Source organism: Hydra viridissima, unplaced genomic scaffold (assembly GCF_058129835.1).
Source record: "Hydra viridissima isolate aposymbiotic clone 2 unplaced genomic scaffold, HvirCarnegie_v1 scaffold_9, whole genome shotgun sequence".
In the NCBI taxonomy this organism is placed as follows: domain Eukaryota; kingdom Metazoa; phylum Cnidaria; class Hydrozoa; order Anthoathecata; family Hydridae; genus Hydra; species Hydra viridissima.
This window is the reverse complement of record NW_028324308.1, coordinates 7,100,546-7,114,423: the sequence shown is the minus strand read 5'-3', so window position 1 is coordinate 7,114,423 and position 13,878 is coordinate 7,100,546. Positions and strand designations below refer to the sequence as shown.

Genomic DNA, 13,878 nt, shown 5'->3' with positions numbered 1-13,878 from the left:
TCAAATTAAGCTTCAAAATGGTTGATTTTACGTTTTGTCATTCTTGTACCTTTTTTTTGTTTGAAAATTTTTTTGTTTGCTGCTGTTTGGTCCACTTTTGTAACTTCTAAATATACGATGTAAAGTTGCATTCAAACATTTATTTAAAAGCAGTTTTGGGTTAACAGTTTTCCTTGTGTAATGCTATCTTAATAGAACTTGTACGCCCGTTTTATACAACTTGCCCGTTTTCTTACTTCCACTGTTTTTGAGCTCATTTTTATAAAAATTATTTATGAACAATTATTATTGACTAATACATTTTTTTTTTGGTAATTAAATAATTGTTTAACTTGCATAAGACGTTTTTTATTCAAACATTTACACATAAGCCATTGAATTTTTTTGAGTTCCATTTTTAAGAGAATACTCATAAATCAATTGCAAGACTTAAATACTTAAGGTTGTCGAAAGGTCTTCAAGTTTACTTCCTCCTTTTCTTACTCTTTTCCCTTTTCTCCACTTTTGTTTATCTTAGAATTTTTTTTTGTATATTGGTTTCTTTGTGTTAGATTGTTTGCATCTTTTCGTTATTGTTTTTTTAGTGTGTAAATTATTATTTAAGTAGCTGCGAATGGAGTCTTATTTTCATTTTGCATTACTTTTAGCTTCCTCACAAATGTACTTTTACGCAACTACTTGCTCAATTTTGTAACCATAATTTATTGCTTTATTAGTTTGTATTAGTTTATAACTTTATGCAACTACTTGCGCAATTTTGTAATCATAATTTATTGCTTTTATTGTAACTAGTGTAGCAATACGTTGTTAGCGTCAATTCGATGCGAGTGGAGAAGAAATAACAACTTAAACAAGGTGTGGATGCGTGCTCTGCTTAAATTAAGAGTTGAGACAAAAAAAATTATTATAGACGCGATGGGAGATGTGTTATTTTGAAAAGTGCAAACGAAAGACAATACCAATTTTTAACAAAAAGATTTTTTCTTTCTGATTAAAATTATTACTATCAATACTGTTTATAACGTTATAGCAAAACCAACACGAACTCCTCTACTATAGCTAAAAAAAGAGTTGTGGAACTCGAGCCATATTTTAATTTAAACAATAGCATCAAGAAATAAAAGTTATAATAAGAGGTCAACGCTAGTGGAAGGGTTTATCAACCACCAGGTTTTTAAGATCTGTTGCACTTAACATTAAGAAAGAACAAGGTGTTTTTATATTTTCATCAAACAAATCTTGCAAAGCGTTCTCCGCAGTAGATTCATAACTAGTTATTAAATTTTTTGAAGGTCATTAGTAATAACATGTTGTGTCTGGCATGAAGGACTGTGTTTGTATCGGAAGGAATATGTACCTTCAAAAAAAAACTGATTCTCATTACTTTAAATGAACTATATGTTTGCAGCATTTTCCCACCAAATAAAAGCAAACTAAATCATGATGAATTAAAGTTTATGCAAACTTTCAATCTAGCGACTAAAGCTGCAACACCATCAGCACTTGCATTAGCAAATATTCTAGTGACTCTATCTAAACCAGCGACGCGATACGCCCAATATCAAGAAGCAATTAAATCAGGCAATTGGAAATTGAAATCTTGCACACACAAAAAAGAAACGAATTTAAAAAACATGTGTACCAGAAGAACATGTAATAGCAGTGCTCAAGTAACTAGTATTGCTCAATACTTTAATACTGCAATTACATGTTCTTCTGCTACACATGTCTTTGCAGTGCTCAAGTATCGAGCGAACAAAGTTACCAAAAAATTAAAAACTCTCGTTAAACATTGGCAATCAAGGTGATAATTATGATTTTATAATTATCATAATTATCATGTAATTATCATAATTGTCATCAATGTCTGAATAAGTTCCATAGGTTGCTTAAAACAATAAGTAGATACACTTTAGAGAAAAGTAACAATTGAAGTTTGCAACAATCTTTTTAAATTGATGCAAATGAAATACATGGCCTTTGTAAGAGTACATGGGAAATACTCGTCCTTTTTTTTCCACTGAAGACTGACCAAGCATGATTGACCCAACCAGTTATAAAATTACAGGATTACGGCTAAAGAATTACTGATAAAAAAAACACTAAGGATTAAACTAACATTAAATTGTTTCCAGGAATCTGTACCTAAAAAAGGAAGATTAATACAAATCATATTACTGAAAATGGTACTCAGTAATGTTTATTTAAAACAATATTTTGTTCTTTATACTTTTTTCTTTGCCTCAAAAGTTACTTCAATCCAAATGACCTCATCAAATACTTTAATATATGTTTTAGATACTAATTAATATTTTTCTTCTCTAACTCATTTATAAAAATTCTTTATATTGTTGGAATTTTTTATATATTAAATACTGATTGTAGCCATTTAATAAATAAACTATCTTTACCCCCGTGAATTAATATTATTTATGGCGTTCCTCCTCGGGGGAAGAACAATATGGAACTAAAAAGCGATAACTTAAAAGAAAAAATGGCGGAATAGGTTAGCGTTTTCCTTACAGAACAATAGAGTATATAAAGCTGTATATTTAGTGTAGAGTTAAAAAAAAAAAAACCAATAAGTTTGGATCATGTAGTTAAAAAAAAAAGAGTATAACGACTATAGTATAACTTGTTCTATTACTTTTAAGCTTTTCGTATGAGTAAACATATCAATAATATTCTTATTTAATACATTTTCTCAAAGGAAAGTAAAATAAAGAATTTGAAAAAATGCTTATCATTTTTTAGTAATGTTTTATAGTTATAGTGTTATATATAAATAAAACTAACTTAGATAAGAAAAATTTAATAGAATATGTTAAATAAGTCTCTATGCTATGAACCTAATTAAGTTAGCAGTTATGACCTGGATACCTTTTTTTAATGGGTACATTAATTTTTTTATCTTATGCAAACTACAATTAGTTTAATTGGTATACTTCATTCTAAGTTTTATTTTTTTTTAGTAATAAATTATTGTCGGAATGTCTCTGCACTGGCTGAGTTTGGTCACATGTGTTTAATATAAGAATTATTTTTGGTTTAAAATGGACTTGAGAAAAGTTCCTGATGCCGAAAAAGTTCGGTTATCAAGAATTTATATGTTTGGGGGGATTGTGTTCTTACCTTTCTTATGGTTTATAAATGCAGTCTGGTTTTTTCGTGATGCATTTTGTAGAGAGCAATTTGAAGGACAGTCTTTAATTAAAAGAAGTGTTGTTTTATCTGCCATTGGGGCATTACTATGGATTATAGGATTGTCTGTCTGGGTAGTTATGTACCAAGTGAACAGACCTAGCTGGGAAGAAATTGGTGATAAACTTTCTTTTTTGATACCTCTGGGTCAACCCTAAAGCATTTTTTATTTATCTAGATGTTGAATTTTGATGTTAAATTCCCCATAAATTTAGACATTTTCTTTTGATTTGTTTTTGCTTTTGTTATTGTTATTGCATAAAAATTGTAATATGTCATAAAAGTTGATGCTAGTTTTAAATTAAGTTTTTTTTATATTTTGATAAATGTGATGCATGTTTTAAAGCATCTTACTAAGGTGTTTTTTTTTTTCTTTAGATTTGTTTTCTTTTTAACTTTTTTCCACTCTGTTTATTTGATCTCTTAAAAAGCTTCACTATGGAAATATTTTCTAGAACATGAACTGGTTTCTTTTTTTTTTTTAATTATGTTTTAGTTTAATGACTGTTTATATTTTGTTCTTATTTTTGTCCTTTTCTAGATGAAGTATACACTCATTAAAATAGATTGTTTATTTATCATTATAGTTTTGCTATAAGATCTTAATTTTATTGTAACTATGTTTCTGTACATAAAACCAATAGATGTAACTGTATGAACTCTTTGATTGTAGCTAAAAAAATTTTCAAATGCTTTAAATAATATACTAGAGCAAAGTTTGTATCTATGAGCATGAAAATATCTTTGTATGTACAAGATAAAGTAATCAAAACTCCAAAGCTTATAAGAATCATTTGAAATAGTTTTTAGTAAACCATTAAGATTTGAGGACTCTAGTAAGACTACTAAGATCATCTCTGAAAAATAGATATTGCCAAGAAATAATGAAATACCAAATTGATTGATAAAAATAAATTTTATATTGTAATAAAAAATATTTATTACATTAATATTTGTATAATTATATGTTTAAATATAATATGTTTAGTTAATTTGAATAAGTTATTGCTAAGTTCAAAGTTAGATTTTTGAAATAAATATTGTAAGAATAAGGTTTCACTTCTAAAAGTATGCTTTGAAATTCTTATTGTAGAAATTACACAGTACAGGTGTTCCATACTTCAATATTACTGAATTATCAGTCATATTTCAATTTTGCAAAAAGATCTAAAACTGCTGGTTATTCATGGTTGAAAAAACTGTATTTGTTAAAAAAAAATTACAAGATGATAGATAACCAAGTTAAAAGTGAAATGGGAATGGTTAAAAATAATCAATCTATGCTCTCAGATAAATCTTATAAGGCTAAAAGTCAAATAGTTGATCTCTCAAGAGTTTATTCCAGCTCTGCATTAAAAGATGAACCCAACTCTGACCTTAAAAGTATCCGCCGAAGTTCTTCTCGTTCAATTAAAAGGCCAAAATTTGATGATGAATTGGTAGAAGCTGGTCATAAAAGAGTTCTATCAGCTAGAAAAAATTCAGATTCAAGTTCTGTAGATATGAAGTTAAAAAAGGTATGCTTTTATGATGTTTTGTTGAGTGTTGAAATTCTACATATAAGCTTTGCTATGATATTTTCAAATGTTTAGAATGTCAGCAACAGCAAACAAGTATCAAGTATTCTTCCCAGAAAAAAAGTCTGCAAGGTTAAGGTATGTTACTTTTCTATTTTTTTTTTTTCTTTGGATAAACTGTTATTTTATTTTATTTTAAATAAAAAACAATTTATCCAATTATATATCAGATATATACTTGGATAAACTGTTTTTTTATTTAATAGAAATATGTCAGATATTAATTTATGTCTAATCAGTAATTTATGTCACTAAAAAAGCTAGTAAATTAAAAACTTGTAAATTGAAAAATAGCATATTTTAGCATTTCATGTTTAAAACAATATATAGCTAAGAATTTGTTCTTATTAATTCTTATCCTTAGTTACATTTCTAATGATTACCATAGTTTGCATGATGAGATCATCCTATTACATTGATATTATAAACAAACAAAAATTTCTTACTTGATTTTTTTTTACCATTTTTTACTTAGAGATAGTAAATGTGAAACTTGTTTTTTACTTAGAGATAGTAAATGTGAAACTTATTTTTTACTTAGAAATGTGAAACTTATTGAAAAGTGCATCTGTCATAGGTTGACAACTGGAGATTCAGCAGACCATTCAGAACATCTTTAAGGTTTTCTAACCAACATTCCTTAACACTTTGTGTAGTTTGTTAGCAGCAAAAATTGGCTAAATCTTTGCAAAGCAATTTATTGCAGACATTATAATTAAAAATTATCAATTATACTTTTTAGTTGGTAATAGTTAGAAATATTCAAAATTTATTAAACAAGTGAGAAAAAAAAAAAAAAGATTATACATTTTTCACCAACAAAATTAGAAGAAAAAAAAAGTTTTACAATTGTCTAAGAACATTTTTCAAAGAATAATATATATTAATATATATTTCAAAGAATGCTAAAAAAAATTAAATTTCTACTTTGGAAACCTTTGCAATAAATTTTGCTTTGATACACTAAAAAATTTAGCATATATAACCCAAGTTATTTAATTCAAATTTATGTTTGTCAGTTTCAATGAATTGATCGAGAATTGAAATTCAAAAGTTTTACTCATGAATCTAACAATTAGAACAGTGATTGTAGTTAACTAAATCTCAACAACAAGAAAATGTATTATTTTAAAATGTTATGAAAATTAATAAAAGTTGAGATAAGTTGATGTAAATGAGACCAAGCTAAGGGTGAACCAAAGGAAGAACATTTTTAAAAAATTTTAAATGATGACCATTTACTAATTGAAGCATAAAAAGTGAAAACTTTTTTAGGATTACATTGCTTCAATATTTTTAATGGAACAATGAAACAACAAGTGTATTGTACGTACTTTGCATTTTAATTTTATAAACTTGTTATATCTAAAACAATATGATGTTTTGTTTTGATAAGGTTTACTTCTATCCTTATATTTTTCAAGGTCCTTTAATAAACTTTTTATGAGAGAGCATAATTTAGAAAAGCATAAGTAATTCTTTTATATTGAAAAAGTATGTGCAGTAAAAAAAAAAGTACTGTCAAAATCAAAAGCTGCATAAGACCTTTTTCCAACTTATAAAAACGTTTTTTAAGGCAGAAATAAAACAGGTGACTAAAAAGATTAAGACTGAAAGAAAAATATCAGATTAGAAAAAGTTATGTGTTAAGTTTAGAAATGCAAAAATAACTTGAAAATGTGATACTTAGACTTGACTACATGGCTGGTTTAAGGTTGCATTGTTATTAGTTATTTACATTTTTCTCATTTTGTTTTTGTTAAATTCATTAAAAGAAAATATTAACATATTGTTTAAACTTATCATTATTATTAGACAAACCCTGTTCCTAGTGATTTTGGACGCTGGCGTCCTGCAGATGACCTCCGGTTGATCACCTCTGTGCAACAAGTATGTCATGAACTTTAATAAGAAATTAAATTCTTTTGTTTTCAGTTGATTAACAATTAAAAGGTTGTTTTAAAGTCTAAATAGTGGAAATTATCAAGGTATTAAGTTTTTTTTTTAACTTTAAATCATCTTCTTTAGACTTGTGATTTGCAAGCTGTTCACTTAGCGGTTCGTTTTTCATGTTCTTTTACTTTGAAAGAAATACAAGACCGATGGTTTGCATTACTTTATGATCCTCTCTTATCTAGGTGTGGAAGTAGTAAAAACTATTTCTAATAAAAATCATAAAGTTAATATTACTATCCAATAAAATCTTTATATTTTGTATTTGTCAAACTTTTTTTGAGTGAGTTAAATTTTTTTGTTTTGGTGTTAATATTTTAAAGCTTATCATCTTAATTTTATTTTGAAATTTTATTTTATTTTGGTTTATGACTCAAGATTATCACAACAAGCAATTAAATCTCTTCCTGCAGATGTTGTCAACAAAATTTTGAATGAAGCTTTGTGGTCTCGAGAGGAGGAATGTTTGTTGGCAGATGTTGATATGGTTTATAATTTGTTAATTATATTATTCTGATAATATGTTTTTACTTTAAGCATCTATTTGTACTTTATAAGTTTATAAGTTTACTTTTCTCTTTTGTCAACTTTGTTTATTTGTGTCTTAAAATGCTTATTAACAGACTAGAGTAATAAATTTCATCAAAAAATGTTTTTATATGTTGAAAAATGTTGTTTATGTTTATTATGTAAGTATTAATTCGATTATGTTTAGAGTGCAACTCGAGATACCACTTTCTTCCAAAAGCTTTTAGATGATAATGTTTATGTTTTTCATAAAACTAGAACTGCTCAGGTTCTTCAAGATCATTGGTTACTTCTGAGACATTATTATCTTCTTAACTCCCAAACAGGTATTAAACTTTTTTTTTTTTTTTTTTTTTTTTTCCTTTAATTTCTTACATTGGGTAATTTATAAATGACACTGAAGTTGTGAAAAACTAATTGCAAATTTAACAATTATTACATTTCAAAATATTTTCCTTTTGTAGATATGTATCTGTTGAATCATCTGTAGATTAGCATTTTTTAAATGTTCTGTAGATGTGCATTTTTTGAATTTGGTTTTGCGAAAATCTTGTTACTTTGCTTTTATGATTGAGTTTTTGTTGATTTTCACTTTATTTTTTACTTTTAGTGAAATCACATGTTTCAACTGGAGTTGCTACATCAATTTCTGAGATGGAAGCAAAGATTGTTGACGATCAGTTAGTGTACGTTCAATCACGTTAAGTTTATGGTTCAATCACGTTAAGTTTACGGTTCAATCAGATTTATAATTTTTACATGTACTTATTTTTATTTGCAAATAAATTTCTTAGGGGCAATGAAGATGAAGCGCTTAAACAAGCATTAGCTTTAAACGATCGGTGTGCCAAGCGAGAAATCAAAAGATTGGAAAAAGAAATACCCCAGTGGGAGTTGTTACTGGAAAAATATGGTGTTCATGGTATTTTTGAACCAAATTAAGCTTTTTCTACCAGGATTTTGTTAGTTGATAAATCTGTTATCTTGTAAGTATGTGCTAAAGTTTTGTTAAACTGTCTATTCAGAGTTGGCGTTCACAAGTTTTAAGCAAGGTGATCTGGCAGTATTGCAAGGCAGAGTACTAAAATATTTCATGAAAACAGATCAGGTACTTTTCATATCATCATTTTTCTTCATACAATCTTTTCATTTTTAAGTTACCAAAATCTCTCATGAGGTGTTTTTTTAGTTACTTATTGGTAGAGCAGGATATGGTTATGAAGTCGATGTTGATCTAACAATTGAAGGTCCTAGTAGAAAAATATCAAGAAAGCAGGTTTTTTTTTCTTATTATAATCGTGGCTTCGTTTTGTCTTGGTTGTTTTTACTTATTTTTATTTCTTTGCTTTTAAAATTTCTTTAAAGTTAAAATTGCTTTTAGATTCTAATTGAACACGAAAGTGGCCGCTTCCGCCTTCGTAATATTGGTAAATTACCAATATACGTTAATGGAGAGGTGATTTCAAAGAACATTGAAATCGATGTTATCGATAACTCCGTTATCGAGGTAATTATGTATACGGATTAAGTTCAGCGGGAAAAAGTACTTTTATGTTTTTGGCTTATGGCTGTCTTTTTTTTATTGTTTTAGGTTTACTGTATGAAGTTCTTGTTTAACATTAACCCAGATCTGCATAAAACTGATGTAAATCAATCAGACGTCTGTGTTGAAGTCACTTAAGAAAGCGAATTGCTTTCTTTTCATGCATGCGGAGTCAATTAAATCATCCATGGCGATGATAGACTGAGTTGTGCCGCGAATCAGTTAAGGCTCGCGTGATTTACGAGCCTACTAAAGTTCACCTTACAGGGTTACGAGCCTACTAAAGTTCACATTGCTTCTTTTTAAAGGAGAACCTTCTAGTAGATTGCTTTATAAGATTGATATCGATTTGTGTTAATGTAACGAAAGTTCAAGCATTTTATACTACAGATGTTCACGAATATTTCACTCTCGCTCCTGTAACAATTTAGTCTGAACTTCATAGTCAAAATATGTTTTGGCATTTCTGGCAATTAAACTTGAGTTTTTAAATCGCAACTTGAAATTTTTAAAAATTGGTATCAAAGATATATGTTAGCAATCTTTCTTTAAAAAAAGAAATCTGATAGTGCCAGGATTAAAAATATAGAGTAGGGTGGGGCAAGATGCCCCCCTTAACAAACTTTAGCGTATATAACAAATGCTTTTACATTTTCTAGTAGTTTTTCTTTTTAATATCAAAGTTTACTTATAAGAGAAGACATTGGTGAGATAAAATAACTACTTTATTACTGGTGATAAACTTTAAATTTAAAAAAACTAATAATTGTGCAAGGAGACATCTTGGCCCAGCCGTGGGGCAAGATGCTCCAAGGAGTGCATATTGCCCCAAACCTTTAAAACAGTTGTTAAAAATAACTATCAGTTAGAATAAAAGCTATTAATAGTTCTTTATAAAAGCTCTTTAGATTTTGTTAAAATAACTGAAATGTAAACACTGCAATTATTTTATGCAATTGTCTTGAAGATAAATAACTTCTTCTTAATTTATATCACTAACATAAATGTTCAAATAACATATACATGATTATGATTCACAGTAGTAGCAGAAGTCTGAATCTTCTGGACCACATGAAAAGTGGTACCAAGATGTACATTTAGTACACTGTGTCACGAAATGACTTTTAATTCGAACCTCTTGTCCCGAGAAAACCCTTTGGAGGTTTGAGAGTACACATGTGTAGAATAACACTAGAGTTGGTTTTGAAATCTTTCATCATCGTCCGAGAAAGAAAAATCAGTTTAAAGTTTTTAATTTTATTGCTCAAAATAAAAATTTTACAAAAAAATAATTTCTTTAAAAAAATCTTTGTTCTCTATTATAACATAAATTTCTTCAACATATAATGTGTTTGCAACTCTAAACAAAGCAAAACCAAAAAAAATACATACAAACTATTCTTGAAAGACAAACAGTTTTCTACTTTCAGCTTTGAAATTCAAGCTGTGAAAAACATTAATGATTCTAGATACTTATACAAAATTATTCTACTCAATTGATTAAGAAGCAAGCCTTTATTAAACTCTTACATAGCATAAGTAATTAATAACTGTAAATGTCTCTTCCACAAATAGAAATCAAAATAAATGTTTACTGTTATACTCGATCAAACAGTTTCGAAGATTCCTGGGATAATCCCGATGGATTATCCCAGGAATCTTCGAAAACGTTGCCGATGAAGACTGAAGTTGTGGTGAAGTGACTCTGTGGCTTGCTCAGAAAAGATGCCCAGAGAGTGGTTGTGGCGATCAATAAGCTGTGTCACATGGAAGAAAACAGTATGTGCTTTGGGGGTAACACTTGTGTTTGGAAGGTTGAGATAGGAAGCTTTAAACTCTTCAATAAGCTCACAGTAGTTCTGTTGGAGTGTATTCCCAAAGCAGGCATGAACAACAGCATCAAATTTTCTGAGGGTTTCAATAGATGGAAATGCCAAAAAGCAAGCATGCTTCTCTGCAAGTTGTTGAAGTGAGTCAACATTTCTCAAAAGCTTTCTACACTCATTGCCAGCAAATTGTCCTCCATGAAAAGGTTGTTGTTGAATGTTGATCATCTTTGGCCACTCATCTGCATTTTGCCAAACCTGACAGAGGTTCTTAAAGAGGTGGTTCACAACACCAATAAGAAGGTGAAGTTCCATAGGAGGAATAAAATCTAGGACAAGAGTATCATCAGAAAGTCTTATTATTGGCTGGTGAACAACATTTTGAAAGTCCCTTGCCTTTTTGTTTGGGCACCGGCTGCTTGGAAGCCTTCAAAATCAGAACGAATGGAGCCAAATGTTCGAAGCTCACCACTGTGATGAAGATTCTTTGACTCAATGTCACACTAGGTGCAAGGGTGTGCACTAGAGTGAGATTGCAAGCCACAAATTATGTTAGCAAGCTTCATGTCGCATGACAACACAAAAGACATTCTCTCTAAACACAGTTTATCCAGGATTTGTTTGACATTGTCATAGTTTTCAGAGACATTTTCTGCAATGGCCACCAAAAGTTGACGCTTCACTCCTGAGTCTTTGAATTTTTCAAAGAGAGGTTTCTTTGATGGAGGAAAAGTATCTGGTGTTTCTAAGCTCATAATACCAAAAGAAACTTTCACGAACCCGCCTCCACCATCTATCCCCACCTTAATAAGCTGGTCTGACTGAGGGCCTCTGACTTCAGCAACAGTGTTTCTTAATGACTCCATTTCATTGCAGTACACCAATAAATGTTTAGACTCTTGGCTAGTGCTTTTGGATGTATCAGTAATTTCTGAGGTGACAAAGAGGTCAGAAAGTTGTTTTCCAAGAGATTCAAACTTTTCTCTGAAATTTTTCTCCACAACACGCTGTGGAACTACTTTGTTTAGAGTTGAAGCAAGCATATTCATTCCTCTATTTGAAAGACCAATCTGGTTTTGAACTTGTACTAGATGTTGTGCGGTCAAGGTGGGTGTAGATGAAGGAAATAATTCTCTTTGTCGCGATGGACCTGCAAAAAATCACAGAAAGTTACCATTGTATCATTTCCGAAATTCATAGTGTATATTTTATTGCTATGCCCTTTGACAAAAGTTTTTTTTGTTTAAAAAGTACAGTTTTTACCTGGAGTTACTGGAAAGGGTCTTCCTACTCCTTGATTGAGACGGACAGTGCCATGGGGGGAAGGAACTTTGTTGGCAATTACAGAAACAGCCACTCTTTCTGCTGCTTTTTTGCCCTTTTCTGCAACTTCGAGTAAGTTCTGTCGTAACATTGCTTTAGTACAGACATGAGGGATGCCTCTTCCTATCAATGAAAAGCATGCTGAACATCTTTTCTCAACAATTGGCTGTTCTATAAGCTGACTGGCAGTGTTTGTTGCTCCACTTATCTGAGGGCTTCTGAATTTTGCTTTTCCCACACTACAAATCAAGCAATCACATGCTGATTCTCTTGTTGCAGGACGGATCTTTATGTTTTGATAGTCTGGCAAGGAAGGAAGTTGGACATCTCTCCCTTCACCTTTTCTTCTGAGACTTACTCGACAGTTTTCACAGATTCCAATTGGTACTCTTTGGTCTTCAAAGTTGATTCTTTGGCCCAAAATTTCTTGACTGCGTTTAATCATAAAATCAGTCAGCTGCCTGTTAGCTTTGTTCATACAGAGAAAACAGACAGTTTTCCTGTTGTCTTCATGAGTTTTTGCTTGGTTAGGCATTTTGAAAAATGACGCACACCTTGTTCTTTTAAAACGGTTTCTAAACTGTTTGCAGGTTTTTCCTGGAATTTTTTAGTTAATTATTTTTTTGCTAAAGTATTTTTGTATGTACTATTTGTAAAACAAATAACCAAAATAGACAGTTTTTTTGAGAAAGAAAAAAAAACTCTTAGTTTATTGACCTTATTAAATAAGCATGAAATTAGAAACTTTAAACTGATTTTTCTTTCTCGGACAATGATGAAAGATTTCAAAACCAACTCTAGTGTAATTCTACACATGTGTACTCTCAAACCTCCAAAGCGTTTTCTCGGGACAAGAGGTTCGAATTAATAGTCATTTCGTGACACAGTGAGTACGTTGTGTCCAATCATCAAATGGTGGCATATTGTATGGACAAGAGCAAATGGTGCATAGAGTTGTATCAGTGATAAAACTTTCAGAGGCAGAAACCATATCTTTCTTCCTTTTCATTTGTTTCTTTATTTCATTAGGTCTTTCTGCTTTCTGATTTTCAGGCTTCTTCACCTTTTTTGTCTTCAAATTTATTGATTTCATTTTTTGCTTGATCACCTTATTAAGTGCAGCTTTTTCTTTACGCACTATGACTGCTTGTTGCTTTTCTTTTACATTGTTTTCATGCTCTTCTAGTCGTTTCTTGAAAGGTGAAGAAGTAAGATTTTCAGCTGACTCTGTCTTTCTCTTTCGTTGTCTTAATACAGGAATTTTGGGACGTGGAGAAATCTTTTCCAAAATTTTTAAGGGAGACTTAAGGCCAAGACACTCGTCAACAATTGGCAAAACTGCATCATCAACAGCCTTCAATTTTGCAGCAGTAAATGTTGTGCTCATGACATTTGGCAACTGTATAGGTGCAACAAGAGGCAAATTAGACAATTCACTAGATTGCTGACAGATTTCCAATGGCTCAGCTTCATTAGTGAGCAAAGCTGCGTCAAAGGCTTCATCGTTAAAAATAAGGTCATTTATTGGGTATAAACCAGAGCATCTAAACCCATTGATTGATTTGTCAATGTTTGCAGTAAAGTTGTAGGCAGTTGCAAAAATACCTGCCATGTCAAAAAATGAAATTCTACGCCGCTGATGTGATAACATCCAGTTGCTTGCTGCTGTATTGTAGCCAACTTTCAATGGTTTAAAAAATGTACGATCTAAAGGTTGCATCTTGTGTGTACAATGAGGTGGAAGAGTTATGAGATGGATCCTATTGTCACGACAAAAGTTAATGGCCTCAAGTGTTTTGTGACTGTGATGACCATCAAGTACAATTAATTGCTCATTAGTTTTAGATGCATGAGTCACAGCAACAAAATGTGTTAACCATTCAATGAATAAAGATGAATCAGTCCATCCTCTGGAGCTAACTCTAAT

General features: G+C 30.3%; 3 protein-coding genes across 3 annotated transcripts; 2 read left to right on the top strand and 1 right to left on the bottom strand.

The window, feature by feature from the left end:
* Positions 1–2,425: 2,425 nt before the first annotated feature.
* LOC145185430 (gamma-secretase subunit pen-2-like) lies at positions 2,426–4,066 on the top strand. Its single transcript, XM_090099264.1, has 2 exons — positions 2,426–2,506; positions 2,973–4,066. Exon 2 carries the CDS (start codon positions 3,054–3,056, stop codon positions 3,357–3,359), a length of 306 nt encoding a protein of 101 aa, XP_089955390.1. The 5' UTR covers positions 2,426–2,506; positions 2,973–3,053; the 3' UTR covers positions 3,360–4,066.
* Positions 4,067–4,263: 197 nt separating this feature from the next.
* Positions 4,264–9,519, top strand: LOC145185429 (microspherule protein 1-like). Its single transcript, XM_080061327.2, has 12 exons — positions 4,264–4,718; positions 4,794–4,856; positions 6,594–6,668; positions 6,807–6,916; positions 7,110–7,218; positions 7,447–7,585; positions 7,870–7,945; positions 8,054–8,181; positions 8,285–8,367; positions 8,449–8,535; positions 8,641–8,766; positions 8,851–9,519. The coding sequence occupies exons 1-12, from the start codon at positions 4,428–4,430 to the stop codon at positions 8,938–8,940; spliced, it is 1,377 nt and encodes a 458-aa protein (XP_079917453.2). The 5' UTR covers positions 4,264–4,427; the 3' UTR covers positions 8,941–9,519.
* A 966-nt stretch (positions 9,520–10,485) lies between these two features.
* On the bottom strand, positions 10,486–12,486 carry LOC145190660 (uncharacterized). The gene is made up of 2 exons (XM_090099263.1): positions 11,892–12,486; positions 10,486–11,778 (listed from the first exon to the last, which is right to left on the bottom strand). The coding sequence occupies exons 1-2, from the start codon at positions 12,484–12,486 to the stop codon at positions 11,132–11,134; spliced, it is 1,242 nt and encodes a 413-aa protein (XP_089955389.1). The 3' UTR covers positions 10,486–11,131.
* Positions 12,487–13,878: the final 1,392 nt, after the last annotated feature.

Bases quoted from the DNA above. Each gene is read 5' to 3' on its own strand.
- LOC145190660 (XM_090099263.1), bottom strand. From the start codon at position 12,486: ATGCCTAACCAAGCAAAAACTCATGAAGACAACAGGAAAACTGTCTGT. The intron at 11,779-11,891 runs GTAAAAACTGTA...GATTTTTTGCAG, and splicing joins ACCCTTTCCAGTAACTCCAG to GTCCATCGCGACAAAGAGAA.
- LOC145185430 (XM_090099264.1), top strand. From the start codon at position 3,054: ATGGACTTGAGAAAAGTTCCTGATGCCGAAAAAGTTCGGTTATCAAGA.
- LOC145185429 (XM_080061327.2), top strand. From the start codon at position 4,428: ATGATAGATAACCAAGTTAAAAGTGAAATGGGAATGGTTAAAAATAAT. The intron at 4,719-4,793 runs GTATGCTTTTAT...TCAAATGTTTAG, and splicing joins TAGATATGAAGTTAAAAAAG to AATGTCAGCAACAGCAAACA. The intron at 7,946-8,053 runs GTACGTTCAATC...TAAATTTCTTAG, and splicing joins ATTGTTGACGATCAGTTAGT to GGGCAATGAAGATGAAGCGC.